Source organism: Syngnathus floridae, chromosome 7 (assembly GCF_059516105.1).
Source record: "Syngnathus floridae isolate MCC-2025c chromosome 7, RoL_Sflo_1.0, whole genome shotgun sequence".
In the NCBI taxonomy this organism is placed as follows: Eukaryota; Metazoa; Chordata; class Actinopteri; order Syngnathiformes; family Syngnathidae; genus Syngnathus; species Syngnathus floridae.
The window spans coordinates 8697773-8716569 of NC_142419.1; the positions used below are offsets into that span (position 1 = coordinate 8697773).

General features: G+C 42.2%; 1 protein-coding gene across 4 annotated transcripts in view; it reads left to right on the forward strand.

Annotated features, from left to right (window-relative positions):
* The window catches only part of dscamb (Down syndrome cell adhesion molecule b), an 83248-nt gene that overhangs the window by 39801 nt on the left and 24650 nt on the right, over window positions 1–18797 (forward strand). For all 4 annotated transcript variants that reach the window (XM_088381145.1, XM_088381146.1, XM_088381142.1 and 1 more), the window contains exons 4-9: window positions 11763–11909; window positions 12736–13014; window positions 13087–13362; window positions 14463–14759; window positions 15574–15846; window positions 17671–17949. In XM_088381145.1, the coding sequence (XP_088237271.1) occupies window positions 11763–11909; window positions 12736–13014; window positions 13087–13362; window positions 14463–14759; window positions 15574–15846; window positions 17671–17949 (1551 nt within the window). The remainder of the gene's footprint in view (window positions 1–11762; window positions 11910–12735; window positions 13015–13086; window positions 13363–14462; window positions 14760–15573; window positions 15847–17670; window positions 17950–18797) is intronic.

The window sequence follows — 18797 nt, forward strand, 5'->3', positions numbered from 1 at the left end:
AGCTCCCCACTCTGTGTATTCAGACAAGGCAGGAGGAGCAAAAGGGAGGACTTTGATGGAAGGAAAGCGAGAGGGAGGAGGAGTATGTTGTGCTTCCTCCTACAGCTGGTGATGTGCAGCTGTCTTGGAGGGCGGAGTTCGTCCCAAAGTCTCTTCTATGAGGGTGAGGCCAGGGGGAGAAGAAAAGAGGAGGGAGGAGGTGGTGGAAATAATGACTGAAATGGGGGCAGAGGAGGGAAGAAACAATGCCTGTAAAGAACAATAAAAGACTCACTACTGACATGGATAGAAGAGCGAGGGAGGTTGCATGATAGGAAGTACGGGATAAACGCAGGAAGAATGGAGATCAAAACAAGCTCGTGTTCATCCCACGCGTTTTGTCTGCATCTGATGCTGACATACACGCCACATGAGCATATTGTTGCTGTCCATAGAAAATCATGCGTCTCCACTCTCCATTGATTTCAAATAAGCAGTTTTGCGTCATAGTTTACGGTGCAAAATTTGAATTTTCTGCCTCATCAAAACACAATGAATAGTAAACCTGAGTAAATAATTTCCAAAAAGCTTTGCTCACCTTACCTTCGGAGATCAAGTCAAGCTCAGTGCTACTTAGTATATGCCACACTGGCTATTGCTCCCACATCAACAATCAAAACCTGGTATAGTATTGTGCAAAGTCTTGTAAATGTAAATTTGGCAGTTAATGCACATTAGAGCTTTTTATTTGTCCCTCTGACACCTGATTTTGTAGCTCAGCGTGTGTGTTTTTCATTGTTGCTAGTAGTTAAAACTGGTGGGAAAAAAAAAATAAAAAACCCCTCATAGGTTTTCAAGCACCGTGCAAAGGCTGCAGTCAAGCATAATGCTTGAGAAAAATAGCTGGGCGGATGGATAATCATCACAATCTCATGTTCCCCTCAGACCGGCCTAATATAGTTTGTGGTGGGTAACGATGCCGAGATGCAAGCTCGCATTCCCCTGTAATTGATTCCGCGGCTACTGCCGAGCACTAATGAGCTAAATGAGGACGACAACCGATGGGGAGAGACAGTTTGAGACGTGGAGAGGCTTAGCCAAGTAAATATGTAGATGCATGTGACTCCAACTAGGGAAAAGCGTGGAGAAAAGCCTCTAAAACAAAGATACTGTCGTGTCAATCTGTCATGGCGGCAGCGTGCTGTACGGAGATCAAAGCAGGTGGTGTAAAATGGCGCCAGAGCTGTATGAATGATAACTTCCCTTTTATTTTGGCGGTGTTGGGTAGAGAACAAGCAGCGGTGGAAAGCACGGCGGACACAGCACTGCATCATTCATCTATGACAACATCTGGGGGGCTGTTGTGAATTCGGAGTGAAATGCTAAAACTGTTCAAAGGCCCGTTGGAGCAGTCCGGCCCGCTTCACCTCGGCTCGGCCTTCTCGTTTGTGTTTTGAGAGATGAAACACACCTGGTTCTGAGCCTTCGCTCTGATTTGACGGCTGTTTGAAGCCGAGGCCTCGGGCGCTCTCTCGTGATGCTGGTCTTGATAGGCAGAGCTTATACAGTATATTCTCTTGGTAACTTTACTTTGAAATGAAGAGCGTGCAAACTCTACATATAGAGGTCCAAGGCAAGACTTGAACCCAGAACCTTTGACTGTGAGGCATGTGTCAAAATTCATTTTATAGTTTCAAGCCACCCAAGGAACATGCAAGACAATGACATCGAACAAGATTAGTCCTTTAAACTTAAACTCAAGGAACACAAATTGAATGTTTTACTTCTTTCTTGAATGCATACAGGTAAGTCTTAGGAATAGATACCTGAAGTTTGAAATCTGCTCCGCGGATTCCTCTTTTACATTAAATCAATATTTGACACCGTAGTAAAGAGACACAATATCAGGGACTGCAAAAAGCTATTTTTTTTATATATGTGTGTTCACATTTCTGTATTTTCCCTCTGCATGTGTGCGTGCAAGTGAAAGTGTGGGCCTAGGAGAAGGCAATTTATTCTGTATGCATTTAGGCAAGGCTGAGCAATAAAGGTTTTGTTGCAGGCTGGCGAGAAAAGCAAAGACTGTGTGTTGTGTCGATGTAGCGACATCAGTGATTTAATGGTTTGAATCTAACCTAGACCAATTAAAAGGCACGCCGCATGCGCCGGGGTGGGCTCCCATTCATTTCAGGGGAAATCGAGGTTGAAATGAGCCATTGTCAGGCCACATGGCTGCTGTGCATACTGAGAGGTAGGCCTGCAGCGCCTCTGCTGAACACTGGATAGAGCACAGAGGAGAGTCTTTGTCCGAGGCAGGAGGCCGTGGACAAGGAGCGCCAGTGTTCACTTTGAGATGGAGAGGAAGGAGAGAGGAAGCGCTGGATTAAGACAATAGCCAGGGATGCAGACAGATGCAGGCAGAGGATAAGAGGAAGAAGATGGCAGTGAATGACAAGCGGCCTGAGATGAAGGTGCAGGGAAAGAGTTTGCAAATACAAACACAGGAGGGAAGAAGGGAAACAAATATTCAGTGCTGTCGCTGTATAGTGTGTCAGATCTTATTTGGGCAGGATGTAACTTCTATCATTAATAGTGAGGCAACAGGCGACAATCTGGTCATCATCATCAAGACCTTCACCTGCTAATAGAGAGTTAATGCCTGGAAAAAGGTCAAATCAAAACAAATTTTAAAGTGTGCTGCTGGTGTTACGTTTCATCGCTCCATTGTGAGACAAGTGGCAAAATTGTAATTCATTTCAAACTAAAACAAATCATCCCAAAACCCATTTTAACCGCCAATTGTGTTTTTTTCCTTTTAGCATTTAAATTAGGAGCTGATATCACAATTTCTTTTTCTGGATTTACACCAAATTACAATGGCGTCACCCTTGTGTTGTCCCGCCATAAAGTTTCAACATGTCAATCAACATAGAGTAAATAAAACATCACCTTTATCTTTTGTGCTTGGCTTCGGTAAAACCGATTCTAGGGAATTTGTGCTGATGTGAAATGAAATTGCAAGAGCATGAACTGATCCATATGGATGCATAGAGCTCTCATAAGGCAGGATGGGGATTGCCTGCTACAGTAGCTCCTGCACCCCTGACGTCAGCTGGAAAGCACAGTGTGTAAGTGCTGACTTGGCCCCTAGACACACATGCACACACACGCAGAAAATGCCTGGCAAGACAATGCCTTCAAATTGTACCCACAGCACATCATGCAAATATGGGTACATGTAACAAACAAAAACCTCCAAGTAACTTTGACCACATTAGATCTTTCATCACATCCTCTAATTTGCTGACTGCTGCCTTATTGATGGTCATCTGCTTTGCAACTTTATTCAAAGCAGCCCGAGGCATTTGTGACACGTTGTCCAATGCGGACACTGATCCTCTGCAGTTTGGAGTGTATCACTTCCTGTTTGGCTCTCCTGTCGCGTGATTGGGAGATGGCATGAGGCTCGGAGCAGTGACGCCCGTGGAAGGAGTCTACACGCGACCTTTGGTTGATGTCAGACGTCACAAGCTTTCATGTCTGCTGATGACAACGTGACATGACAGCCATCTTCAGCGACTCCATTATTGTTGTGATTATTATTATGGAGTGGAGTCTCTTTCATCGAGGGCCTCGTCAAGGGTATTTTAGGAATGAATTATTCTTGTGGGATTTGCTTTGGGATTATAAGTGAGGTCCAAGATCAGTATGGTGATGTGTTGCCACTTTCTGCATTTCATAGGCCTTTGTGTTTTGTATTCATTTTTACTTTATTTTTTTGTTAATCGAACAAAGAAAGACTTTCCATTACCGTCGTGGCAGAATTTCCTGTCTTTTCCAAACAAAGCAGAGCACTGTATAGCACTGATAATCAAAAAAAGGCATCAATATTTCAAACCTAAAAACTTTGCAGGAAAAGTAAAATGTCATCCAAGGGCGAATGAAAAATATGTTTAATATTAAAAGGGAACAAGCAGGCTGAACGTCTGATTTTGAGTTAATCTCACTGCTAAGGCACTGTCTGCAAAAAGTCATGCCTACTCCAACAGATGACATATGGCAGTCAAATATTGTGTATGTCGTCCACTTCAAACATATATGTGCCTCTTTCTACTCTCAGATTCTAAATGCTGTCAAATTGAATCTATTGATAACACAAGTGTATGAAGTGAACCTGCTGTACCTGTTACCGACAAAATCTTTGGATGTTCACTGCTCAATCAGCCTCAACTCGAAGGCTACATCATAGGTATTGCGTAGTGTTTTTGACACAATCAAATTCATGAACAGTAAATATGATGTTGGTAAAATGGGGGGGAAAAAAAATCACAGAAAGGCCTAAAAATGTTTCCTCACTTATAAATTTGCAGGTGTTTACTTTCAGTGTTTGTGTGTGCTGTGTTGAATGTATGTATGTAGTATGTACTTTACATGAGCTTGAAGGGCTGCTTGGCATTCAGCCTCGGTATGTTTATGACATTGTATATCAGCATGTCATCCTACGTGCGCTTCTGCTGGTTGCAGAGCAACCCGAGGCATCGATTATTGAGGGGGCTGACAGCTCCACTCGCCGGATGCAGTAGAACACACTGTCGCAAGGGAGCACCATCGGTTGCCCTGACAACACCGGCGCCTGTCAACACCTTCGTCTTAATAGTGACAAACTGTACTTATTACATCACCCCCCCCTCCTTGACCCCCCTCTCCCCTCCCCCCCTTAGATGAAGATACTTAGCCATGTGCTGATCAAATTGTGTCAGCATAATTAGTGGGAAGTTGAAACAGAGCCCTAATAAAAATCAGGGCCTCAGACGCAAAGTCCAGTTTCATCCTCGGGCCTATCGCTCAACATGCAGCTTTGCTTATGGATGGGGGGGTGATTGCGGAGGTTGATGATAAAGTGGGAGGGGCAAAGGTTTTTTAGAATGTCAAGGCTGTCGTATGAACATACACTGAAGATTTGGAGTTTATGATTTGCTTTTCTGCATTAACACTGGGCAATGTGTGATAGGATCAAACTGACATCCATACATTAGACCAGGGATGGGCAACTGGCGGCGTGTGGGTTGAATGTGGCCACCGACCACAGTCTGAGTGGCCCCTTGATTAATTAGAAAAAAATAATGATAATATAAAATGAAACTGCAGTTGTCTGCATATTTCCCCACCATAATTCAGTTTGTTTGTATTTTATCGCTTGAAGGTTTTATTATAAACCTTTGTTACTTGAATATCCATCCATCCATCCATCTTCTTCCGCTTATCTGGGGTCGGGTCGCGGGGGCAGCAGTTTTAGGAGGGACTCCCAGACTTCCCTCTCCCTAGCCACTTCATCCAGCTCATGCCGGGGTATCCCAAGACGTTCCCTGGCCAGCTGAGAGACATAGTTCTCCAGCGCGTCCTGGGTCGTCCATGGGGTCTCCTACCGGTGGGATATGCCCGGAACACCTCCCCAGGGAGGCGTCCAGGAGGCATCCTGATGAGATGCCCAAGCCACCTCATCTGGCTCCTCTCAACGTGGAGGAGCAGCGACTCTACTCCGAGTCTCTCCCGGATGACCGAGCTTCTCACCCTATCTCTAAGGGAGAGCCCGGACATCCTGCGGAAGAAACTCATTTCGGCCGCTTGTATAGGGGATCTCGTTCTTTCGGTCACGACCCATAGCTCGTGACCATAGGTCACCCATAGTGACTTTTTTACTTGAATAGCAGTTTGGAATGTTAAACTACTACTTGCCTTCATAACGGATGCAATTGCACTTTTCATTTTTTTGTTGTATATGATTTTATTGTACAGTGTAAAATGTCTGTTTTAAGGCCTCTAAGAATTCTTACAATGTAACTTAAAACATTGTACAGTGAATATATGACAGAATCTATTTAATGATTGTTTATTTTTGTTTATTTTAAATTTTAACATTAAAACATGACACCACGTAACTCCAGACCTTAAGTACAAAGCCCCTTTTCCTCAATTTGCTGTTGTGGCTTTTCCACAATCAACTTTCTTCAGGCTTTAGTTAGTGGTTATAGCGCCCCCTGTTACATTGGTATCCGCTTAAGAGTGTGCCAATGCATTTTCATTTGAACAGGACCCTGGTGCAAAGATTTGTCAATTCTCAGGCTGCATTCCCCAACTATTTCATTCGAAGATCTCCTTCTACTTTTGCGTAGTTGTGCTGATGCTCACCCCCACATCACCGCATTGGCTTGCATAGCAACATGCTGTTTAATGGCAGCGGGTTTCAGCGGAGATTACTGGATTGCTAACCTCATCAAAGACATAAACAACCCCATGACTCTTTAACCTCGGAGACCCAACTTTCCTTTTCAGCAGTTTTTGTGCTAAGAGCTCGTGTTTGTGTATGCTCAGCAAAGTAGTATACATTAGTGTGAAATTAATCCTTTCTTCAGTTGCTCTGATATTAAGTTGCTCCCACTAAGACATACTGTAAATCTGCAACTCTCACCTTCTGGGATGCTAGAAAACATTGTAGCCCACTTTATTTCAGTAGTATGAACACAATTGCTGCCAAATAAACAAAATTACAAGTACATTAGATTCGTGCAGAAGATCAAGGCTGTTTGGAAACAAAGCATATTTATCTGTGGTCATTTCATCAAGACGGCACATTTGCAGAAGTGCACAGAGGGTATTCTCCAATGAATCTTTAATTGATAGTAAAGACAATTCGGTGTTTCTTTGTTTTGGATTTGACTGGAGAATTACAAAGCCATGCCAAAAAGCATTTAAATGTTCTCACTCAGCAGTTACAATAATCCCATTACTGTCGCAAAGCAAATCTGAGCGACCAGGACCAGTACAAATCTGAGACGGTGGTGGGGGCGGTCTCATGATTTATTTACAATGACAACCCTCACTTGCTCGCTTGTTTATTAAATATGAATCGTTCAAGGCAGTTGGACATTTTTTGCATGGATTACAATGCAGCAATAATTTATGATAAATGAGAGCCCATTTTCAATATAAAGAAGTGGCTCAATAATGCCACTTGTCACAATAGTTTCCACTGTAAATCATGTCTGCATCGTAAGTGTGTGTGTGCGTGCGTGTGTGTGTGTGTGTGTGTGTGTGTGTGTGTGTGTGTGTGTGTGTGTGTGTGTGCGCGCGTGCGTGTGCGTGTGTAAGTGTGTTTGGTAAGTGGGTAAGAATGGAATATTATTTCCAGTTCTTGTTCAAAATTTGTTGGGCATTGGATAATGTTTATTTGAGGACATTTCATTAGAGGCTTGTTTGCGTGAATATTTAGATGTCAAGATTTAAGCTCTTATTAGCTTTTGCTTTTTTTTACACTTGTGACCGCAAATCACGGCCAATTTGCATTCACGGCTGACGGTGTAAATTTGTCTTCCTAACAAGCAAGTAAAAACCATTACGTATTCTTTATTTGCGCTGCAATGATTTGATGATTTGTTGGCGCTGCAAAAACAATAATATTGACAGGAACATAACAATCAGACTCACGAATATTGATTTTCATCCCTTCAGTCATTGGATTGAGCGTCTTGCCCCAAAACACATAACATGCACTTTGCAAAACACTAGTATCTTGAACATTTAAGATTCTAATGCCTTTCTGAACATTTTTCAAATATAAACATACCCAAAATCGCATGTATAGAAAGGAAGGTGTTTGTTTATATGGGCATCTGCAGGATTGCAGAGTTCCAAGCAAGCTAAACACTGATTTAGCATTCAGGACACACACACTGCTGGAGAGAACATGCAGGAGACAGGAGAGGAAGTGGAATGAGCCAAACAGGAACACAGAGGTTTTTCAGGGTAAATAAGAGAGACTCTCTTAGCATTCTAGCATTAATGCCAAAACCCTCGCCTAAATTCAAGGACGCCTTCTTCAATGCCGTGTCAATGGCGGCTCTGTCATTCTTTTGCATTGCTAAAATCTATTCACACAGCAGGTGCATTCACAGAAAGACACTTTTACAGGTGCAGGACGGGCTTTTCAAATTGACTTGTGATAATGCTTTCAGATTGTGCATCCATTTGATACGCTTTAAAGACATTTGATTTAAAACAGATTATGCCACAAAGTAGATCATTTCAGTATGTTCTATCGCAAGGTAAATATCATTGTGATTTTCAGTCATGAAATTCAAACTCGAGTGATGCTCACTGACCTTTGTTTTTTGTTCTGAATATTTTGTTTCTTTCATAAATGGTGAAAATCTAATACAAAAATAATTCACAAGTAATACTATAATCACCATAGTAACATTTAAAACTGTAAAGTTGAAGGTAACGAATGGCGCGCAATGACTTAGTTTGCGCAGCCATATAAGAAAAGTTGGTCATGCCAAGCGCACTTATTGTACTTGTTTTCCATTTCTACTCTTGACAAGAATAATAGATTGCAGGTAAATGGTTAATAGCTTGTATTCACTTAACAGTGTTACTGATAGTATGTTACTTTGCTTTTCATTTTCTCAAAAATTCCAAATTCAAAATATTCTGATATCATGTTGCTACAGTAAGTGAAGGTCAACCATGTTGTTCCACTGGTCATCGTCCACCATGTCAGCAAGCTCACACCATTTGCTGTTTTTCTGTGCATTGTCAATTTTCAGTTTATTTCTAAAACCAAAGTGTGACCAGTATGATAACTGTCCTCTCACTTGAATAGCGTTTATCCACCTGCAAACGCTTCACACTGACTTCTCATCCATCTACTGATGACCATGTCTAAAAAGCCCATCATAATTTAGTAGAATGAATATGAAGTCCAATGGCACCTTATGATGATTATGCAGTCGCTCCAATTATGTTGACACAGTTACAGTAGTTGCTTTCATGTGTAACAGAATTAGCATAAATGTACAGTGTAAAGATGATGGTGTCATTTGGCTAGAGAGATGTACAAAATAGACCTGAGGTGATTTGGCGTATGTTATGTAAATAGTCCCATTTAAGTTTCTCTGCATGTAGCCACACTGTCCCAGAGAGCTTGGCAGCAGCGGAGGGTTCAGTCCTGCGATCTGACCTCAATCAGCTCGGATTAAAGCTGCGATCAAAATGTTTGGCCCCTTGCACCCTCTCTCAAGACACAGCGTAGCACCGATATGAGCGGACAGAAATTAGTCTGTGAACTCATCAGTCACTCCTCCACAGGATGCATGCTTCTGGTCAAAGATATTGGAGAACTCTCCACTCTCTGAATGTAGCTTGGCTGATTTTATGTGAAAAAGATTCCAGTCCGGTTTCAGCAGAAAACATTTGGTCATTTTTTTTCTCTGCTGATGGACCTGGACTAGACAGATACCTGTTTTTGATTTTAATGACTTGCTGCACGGAGCAGCGGCATTTATAGGCTCATTTATCATGTCTGTCTCTCCACACCTGACGAGAAATGGGTCTTTCTTTGCAGTCAGCTGCAAGTCCAGTCCTATTCTATAGCATGAAACCAAAGACAACTTAACACTTTGGACATTAGTATCCAAACAAAAACTTGCTCCTTAGCAGCTGCCATGATAAAAACATATTTTAGTTGCCTAATGTGTCATGGCTAATACGTAGTTCACTACACTGACAGCTTTTAGATGTTAAAAGCTAGATTTAGATCAATTAGCTCCAGCTCAACTTTCTAACATTTATTTTATTTCAGAGTGCATAATTAATGAATTGAACACAATTAAGGCTTATTATGGTGAGCATAAATAAAAATACCGATTGAGGAGTATTATTCTTAATGATCACCGTTATTATGTGTGACTGTTTTGCTCTGCTTTTCCGTGAGTTTACAACAAAGAAACATCACTTGATGTACCGATCGTGTGAGCGGGAATTAGTGATGCAAGGTGTTGACAGAATCCATTTGACCACAGTATGGCTTATTGTGAAGACCCCCCCATCCCCCCGTCGTTCTGTCATAACACAATCAACCGAGCTCTGATGTCTTAAAAAAGGCTGCAGTCTCATTGAGGTGCATGAGGAGAAAATTGCGGTGTCTGGCAGCGACTGCGTTGAAATACAATTTTGTCTCACTCAAGATGGATTCCACTGTGAGATTTCAGAGGACCAGTACAGAATCAAAATGGAGAAGCCAGGAAGGGAGGAGAGAAAAGAGGGAGAGCAGCAGCACGGCGTGAACAGCTTTGAAATATGGACTTATGTTGTGGTCGCTACATAATGGTGGACACTGGACGGACAGGGGAAAAACATTTGTAACTTTTAGCCCTTTTAATACCTGACTTGTTAAATATTGTGAGGCTTTGGCTAATTGAAATGAAATATACACACAGCCAGAAGGTTTTGAAAAATTATAATTTGTCGTCTATTTGCTTTTGCATCTGCCCCTCCCCTTCTGCTCATGCCCTGAGAAGATGTCCTCCCACCATTGTCAAGCACGCTGCCTGCACACATGCACACATGCTGCTGGCACTTATACACACACACACACACACACACGCACACACACACACGCACACACACACAAACACAGTCACACTCGCCCAACTTCCCCTCCACCTTCATAAATTTTACTTGCTCCGAGGATATTCCGCAGCATGTAAACCAGTAAAAGCCCTTCAGGTCATCAAATCCAAGGGATCTGTTGTCTATTCTATCTAGGTCAACGCTTACAATAGCTTTGCCATTCCTTCGCCTCTGCCACTTTGTTCTTTAATGCCCCCCCCCTCCCACACACACACTGCTTGAGCCCCACAAGGTCTCTTTTGTTTTGTAAGTATAATCATAAAAAATAAAAGCATATTAAACATGCTTTGCTTTTCTTCCATACAAATTAGTCTCCAGTGGAATATTTAAGAAAAACTTTGGGCGTTTGATATAATTACTGTGGATTTGAATGCTCCTTATTAACATTTTATGGCTAATTGCTTTGGACTTTGTTGTTGTTAATGTGCTGGTGTTGCATATGAAAACCAGAGCAGCAACGCAGCCATTTAGTGTGTGATAGTTTCATGTGTCATGTATCGAGGTTGACGTTATGTGACCTTAGGGAGGTGGCATCTAATCTGTTAAGCCACACAGAAAACAGAGCTCCATGCAACTGCTTGCCCATGCATTTTTCATGGAAGCTTGAAGCACCTATTTGGAAGACCAGTTTGTCAAAAAATCAACAATAATAAATATTAAAACTGCTCCACTTAGCAGTCCAGATATAATACTAGCGATGGTACCCGCATACATACACGTGTCTGAACTTTTAGAGACAAGAATAAGACAAGAACACCCACTGCTCCTGTTTATCGACTAAACTGAAGCACCCCATTCTTATCTTTTTTCGCCCCCACAAAGCCTCAGTTTGTTCTACTTCTCTGTAAATCACCCTTGCTGCCTTCAACCATTGAGTGCAATCAAAACAACTCACTCAGTAGAATATAATCTACAGCTAGAGACCTTTAATATACATACTTCACAATCACATTGTCTGCTCTTGTTAGGTACGTATCAAACAACAGAATATATTCACAATGTTTTAGGGTTTCATTTCAGCCAGTATATGTTAAGAATAAATATTTTTTATTTATTTCATAAAAAATACAGTTAATTAATCAGATTTCATTGTGTGGAAACTGCTTTATGGCAATCTTAGGCATTCACCACTGACCAATTTGCAGTCTTCAGTTAACCAAATGTGAATGTTTTTGGACCTGAACTTCTGACTGTGAAGCAAACCAACCTTTTTCCTTTCCTAAAGTCATGTTGCTAGCTGGACATTTTATCATAGTACTCCTTAGTTGATGTATTCATTTTGTTTCCTCTTTTTCTGTGTATGTATGTTGCAGGACAAAGATATCTCATCACACCTACAGGAGCCTTGTACATTTTGGACGTCCTGCCTGAGGATGGGCTGAATAACTACCGCTGCACCACACGTCACCGCTACACTGGGGAGACTCGACAGAGCAACAGTGCACGTCTCATTGTGTCAGGTACGTATTAAGCTACAATGCAAACTCGAAATGCTGCATATGCATGGGCACAGTAATGATACTGTCATAGGTTATATGGTCTATGAAGGTCTCTGATTCCACTAGATTAGAAGAATGCTGAAAACATTACGTTAGGGTCAACAATCATGGTTGTCATTTCCAAATTGAATGTGGATTTAACTCTTGAAATCTCAATTCTGGATGTGATTAAAAATCAACAGCATTTACTTGTTATTTCCTGATGAGCTCACCTTTGATTTGAGCTACATTATTATACGGACGACTTGCTTAGTTTGACATGAAGAAAAAAAAAATCACAAATGAACTTCTTGCTTTGAAAAAAAAATCACAAATACTATAATATAAGTGTTTGAGTCAACCAGATTTGTACTGTAAATTCTCCATTCTCTATCCATTCTTCCTCCCATGTAGCCCCCCCACCCACCTCCCGCCCAGCCTTGAGAAAATCAGCTTGTAGTTTGAATGTAATCCTGCTAACAGATAAGGGGACAAAGCAAGGCGTGTAAAAAAACAAAGTGTCCTTGGCCTAATATGCATGATTTGTGTGTGCTACAAGTGAAGCTTAAGCAAAATATGACTGTAGTGCTGCTCTTTGATGCATGACGACTGAGAAAGGCACCAGACTGTTGTGCTTCATTGGAATTGGCTATAACAGACTAACCCCATATCCCCCCGCCCCCCCCCCCACCCAACAAAATATCCGCCTTTAAACAGTGAATCTTCACCTACAGAATCAATATTTGCTTCAAGTGCCCAGCAACACTCACAACTAATTAACGCCAGCTCTAAACTCCCCTGCTTCCAGACCCCACCAATGCCGAGCCAGGCATCTTGGACGGTTTCGACCACCGGGACGTGATGATTAATCATCGAGTGGAGCTGCCCTGCAAGGCGTCTGGCTACCCGTTCCCCAAGTACCGCTGGCTCAAGGACAACAGCCCGCTTGAGCCCGACAGTCGCTTCCGCCAGACCGTCACGGGTTTGCTGATAGAGAGCACTCAGCCGAGCGACTCTGGGACATATGTTTGTGAAGTTTGGAACAGCTACGGCAACGCCGAGGTCATGGGCCACCTGCATGTCAGACGTGAGGCTTTTTTATTCTTCTAACTTGAGTTGTATGTATGAAGTGTATCTGAATGCTCCTTTGGATCCTCAGAACCCTTGAAGGCAATGGTCAGCCCTCGGAAAGTGAAAGGCAGCGTGGGAAGCAAGGTGTCTCTCTCCTGTAGCGTGAGCGGATCTGACGAATACGAGTTGTCTTGGTACCGTAACGGAGAGATCATCTACCCCGGCAACAACGTCCGTTTCACCGGCCTCAACCGGGAGAATCTCATCATGGAAGGAATGTCAAAGAGCGACGGCGGGGCCTATCAGTGCTTTGCCAGAAAGGGCAAAATGTCCGCTCAAGACTTTGTGCAAGTCATCCTCGAAGGTAACAGTGCAATAAGCATTTGTGTACATGCATACACATGCAGTACCTCACAGAAAAATAAATTCAGATCTGAGCCATCAACACAAGATTTGCATGTTAATGGCATCCACCCTGCTTTGACTCTCTGCCATAGGCCACCACTATTATTGGCGGAGAGTCCACAAACAAAAGCACATGCACATAATGTGGAGGTTACCTCGGCAATGTTGCTCAGACAACTGTCTCCTGCGGTCACGGACCTGTAAAAAGAAGATATTGATTATCTATAATCACGCACAGCAAACTCAGATTGTCTGAGAATAATAAATGGCAGATGTTTCAAAAGAGACATATGCTCTTTGTTGCCTAAGCCTTCCTTCCACATTACAGATTCGAAATTGTCCATAGGCATGAATAAATTTGAGTGCTCTGCGATTGACTAGCAACCATTCCAGGGTGTACCGTACCTGCCAGCCAAATTCACCCCATCCATTTCAAGGAATGGAAATAATGGGACAGTCATGAGACAACTCATGGAGACAGGATGGGCAAATATGCCATGCCGTGAATGCGTGAATTTGGCATCCAACTTGTGGTATATTGAATAAGATATCCTTAAGCCTGAGTTACTCTATTAATTAATGACATATGAAAATTAATGTTTCACTCTCCTTATCAGTCAAGAGTCAAGTCGAAGATTGTCAGATCCTAGTGTTTTTGTTTAACCTTCAGTGGTTGTAATTAAAAGATGATCCTGTCTTGTAAACTGGGATCAAAGATAATATTTCTGTTGGTGCTTTGCTGTTTTCATCTAATCAGTGATTGCACTCTCAACATTGTAGCACAATTCAGAAATAGAATAGTTTTTTTTGTCCCGCAGTGTGATCTCAATAAAGACAATCTTCACTTTATTCTCTGTGGTAAATATTACCACATTATGAAATAGTAAATGGAATAAATATTGCAGATTTTCCACAAGCAAGAGTAACAGGTGGTGATTATTTCTATCCACCCAGTGAATATGATTGCACCCCGGTGATTGCTCCCTCCAAATAATATGTAGCCTGCCTCCATGTTTTATTCATCAGCGTATACCCATTTGGCCTTGTTGTCCTCCACAGATGGTACGCCAAAGATCCTCTCCTCCTTCAGCGAAAAGGTGGTAAACCCAAATGAGCCCGTCTTCCTGGTGTGCAACGTCAAGGGCACGCCGCCGCCCCGCTGCATGTGGTCGCTGGACGACGACCCGGTCATCAAAGACAGCCACCATCACCTGGGACACTACGATAGCCACGAGGGCCACGTGGTCAGCCAGCTCAACGTGACGCACACGCAGGTGCAGGACGGCGGCGTGTACCGGTGCACGTGCAGCAACTCAGCCGGCCTCGTGTACCACCAGGCTCGAATAAACGTAAGAGGTGCTTGTCAAATCAGCTCCTCCAAGAACAACAATACACATACCTGTCTGTCTCACTGTATGTTTGTCTGTCTGCCTGAATGCTGCACACGTCTGAAAGTTGTGTGAAAAGTGCAAATTGAGTTAGTTTGCATTTGATGTAGTAACTTAGTTTTCTTTAGTCCAATGTATCTTAATATTTGTTTACTATTCTTCCTTATTTTGTTTATTCTTCTTTTCTGCAAATGTATTCATTTTTATTGTGCTTTTTCAGCACCCTCGTACCTTCAGGTCAAATGCATTTTCCTGGTTTGCTACATATAATCTGGATATTGGTCTCCCAAATGCGCAAGTCAGTAAATAGCCAGAGGATATTTATTCTCTTTACATGAATGTATCTGTGGTGTGCTTTTGTGTGTGTTTAAAAGGCCGGCCAATTCTACAATTTAAGATCAGATAGTCCATTTTTTGCGACACCGAATTGTTCTGAGGGGAGCAGCAAAAGCAGATTTACGTACATAAAAGTATCATCGTTGCATTCTTATCTCAATTCTCCCCTCAGATGTTGAGCACTTGAATCTGCTTGTTATTCTGCTGCCCTTTGCTAGGATTAAACAATTGAGAGCTAAGTACAACAAACCCCAATAAGTCTCTAAGAAGGACAACGTAAAGCTAGTCTGTGTTTTTAGCATTTAATATTGTGTCGTTTAATAACCTGCAAAATTGACTGTTTTGTGTACACATCACTGCGGCAAGTGTCACAGCTCTTGCAGCTTAACACCACCACTAATAAATGTCCTCATAAGGAGGTCTTTCTGAACCCATCTCATTCTCAGGCCGTGCCAGCATCCGTTCGATGAAAAACGTCACCGCCATCGCTGGACGGGATGCCTTCATTCACTGCCGTGTGATTGGCTATCCTTACTATTCCATCAAGTGGTACAAGAACTCTGCATTGTTGCCATTCAACCATCGACAGCGGGCCTTCGAAAACAACGGCACGCTGAGGCTTACCAATGTGCAGCAGGGAGACGCCGGAGAGTATAACTGTAAAGTGATGGTCCAACCCAACAAGATGGACTCCCAAAGTGTCCACCTCCGTGTGAGAGGTAAGTGTATTTTTCCACCTGTGTGTCATTTTTTTGGTATGTTTTGTCCTCATTAGGATAGGAACACTTATACCAAACAACACAGAACTATTATTACTATTACTACTACTAATTACTACTACTAATGGCCTGACCTACACACTACAAAATGTTGTCTTTGCAGATTCTTGTGTCCTCAGGAGAAACAAAAGCAAAGTAAAAATTCTTCATGTTTATTTTTAGCAAAGGCCATTGTCATTTAAACATGTTCCTCTTGGCTTCCAAAGTGCATCACAGAAAAAAAAGCAAGAAGGCAAACAGATAAATAAACTCACACAGGAAAGCAAGCAGCTCTTTAAGAATATTTGACTTTCATCTCAGACTAATAAATGAGTCTACCTGCTACACCTCAGTTCATCAGACTAGCTAATGAAGACTGTATCTGTGCTAATAATATCACAGAGCTGATCTCCGCCGAGATCTTACAGGCTGTAATTGGAAAGACGAAGGAGGGCTTCCCCATTATGCTCCATTTCCTTCCATCTGATCAGTACGCGAGGATGACACCGCCACATTACACTTTGTCATGAGCGAGGGGAACAGAGGGGGAGAGAGAAGAGTGAGAACGCAAGAGAGGCCGATGATACACAACAACGCTTCCCAGCGGTGCCATGCTGAGCGAATGCATTTGTTAATTTCAAGCCGCTCGTGCTTAAAATACGCGGCGGTCTTTGGGGACCCCGGGAGTCCATTATCTACACTTTGTTGAGAATTAAATAAGCAGCTAAAGTGCTGCTTATTTTCACAGTTATTTGATCTCACTGGACACTCAACCACAGATGACTTGTGCGATTGCTGATGGTTTCCAAGAGACACGTTTAAAACCGTATATTGCATAATTCTGGTTTATTATGTTGGCGGGTTGCCTTTCTAGCCTTGATTTCATGTGCTATTCTTGTCATTGTTGATCAATGTCCTAACCACCCACATAGGAGTATGGGATACATTAATTATGGTCCAGCTTGTGCCTCCTTAATCACTGTAATCATTTCAATAAGCAGGCCATTTAGCAACATATGTTATGAAGGCATAATGTATAGGTTAGGTCGTGTAGATGATTGGTAGGAAGCTCCATTGCCAGAGAAATCCATTTCTGCCCCTAAAGCACAAATGTACCCCACATTCCACAACTTTTTTCCTGTTCTTGATTTTTTTTCCAGTTTTTTTGCACCCTGTTGTAAAACATCTGTATTTCCATTGAAGGAATCTCTTGATTATATAATTGTGCATGTTGACAATTATGACTACCTTTTGCAAGCCATTGCTTGTGATATGCTTTGGCAAGTACTGAGCAACTATGGATAAAGTAGATGAAGTCTTATGAGTGTGCAAGCTCTTAAATTAAAGGTAAACATCATCCCTTCAATTACATCATCCCCCTTCATTTACAAACGTCATCCCCTCAAATACATATTTTAATATATTAATATTTCAATTGCTTCATTTTAAATCTATTACGATGACATGTCTACCTACAAAGAAAGTGCTTTTGGGTGTACCACAAGCCTTGCTCACTTTTTAGAGCTAGCTACTCTACTGTATATATATAATAGGTCGTTAAGGAGGCGGCTCAAATGCAACAATGCAAAGTCCCTTGACGTCATCTCCTCTATGCTAGGTTCATTATGTTCGTTGATGTTTTACAAAGCAACGTACTTAGAAAATTACAGGATGTCATTGACTTTAAAGAAGAAAAATGTTCCCTGACAGCTGAATTTATTTCTAATTGTAGATTCTCTTCCTTTGTGTATCCCCACTCCCTTCTCTCCACTTCTCTGTCTTCAGTCCCTCCCTACATTCAGCCCTTTGAGTTCCAGCGCTTTACCATCGGTCAGCGTGTCTTTATCCCCTGCGTGGTCATGTCAGGTGACCGGCCTCTGGACATCACCTGGCAGAAAGATGGACGACCTATCCCGACTAGCCTTGGCGTGACTGTGGATAACATTGATTTCACCAGTTCACTGAGAATCTCCAACCTGACGCCTGACCACAACGGCAACTATACTTGCATTGCCCGCAATGAAGCGGCCGCTGTGGAGCACCAGAGTCAGCTCATTGTTCGAGGTGAGGCCAGTGGCAAATGTACCACCAGATACTGCTGTGTTTTTCAAAAATGCAATAGCATTATTTCTATATTTAATGCAGAGTAGGGACTCAATTATTGTGTGTAAATATTACTCATATGCCTCACATACTTTCCGCTGCACTACCTCTACGGCTCACCATTGCGCCATTTCCTAGATAAGGTCTTACAAGATACTATTTCTGGTATCTTGTCAGCCGGGGTTCCAAACAGGCCGAATGGGTGACCTACACCATTGCTGGTTGCTCACCGGTGGAGCTGAATCATCATTGCCAAGTCATTGTAACATTTAGAAATACAAGATTAGAAATAACAAGTATGTGCAAACACTGTTGTTTTGTTTGAGCTCTGGACATGGCCGTTTTACACTACACGATCTCCATATTGCTGTCTTCTGTCTTTTCTCCGATAGATGCATGCAAGTACAATATAAATGCAGCAGACCCTCGTTCTCCATGTATAAAGTTTAGCATGCATGATGCATACAATGTGCCGTAGTTTTCCAATGTTCATTTTCAAATTAAAAACGGCAAGGCGAGTTGAAGTGAGCCGGTAATAGAAAATCTGTTAGCCTGTATCTGTCTGTTCCTACCTACACATAATCCAGAACCATAATGTAATCAACTCCTAATTATTATTCAGACACGGCTGTAGGTGTGACTGACAAATGACATTTCTCACAAGCCTATGGGGGAGTTCTGATTGAGCCCTGTGAATACTTCTGAGATGACCAGGAAGAAGAATCTGAGAAATTCTCTTAATGCATGTTGCTAAGACTACTAGATAGCTTTTTTATCATCATGAAATTTATTTGCTGTCTGTGATTTAT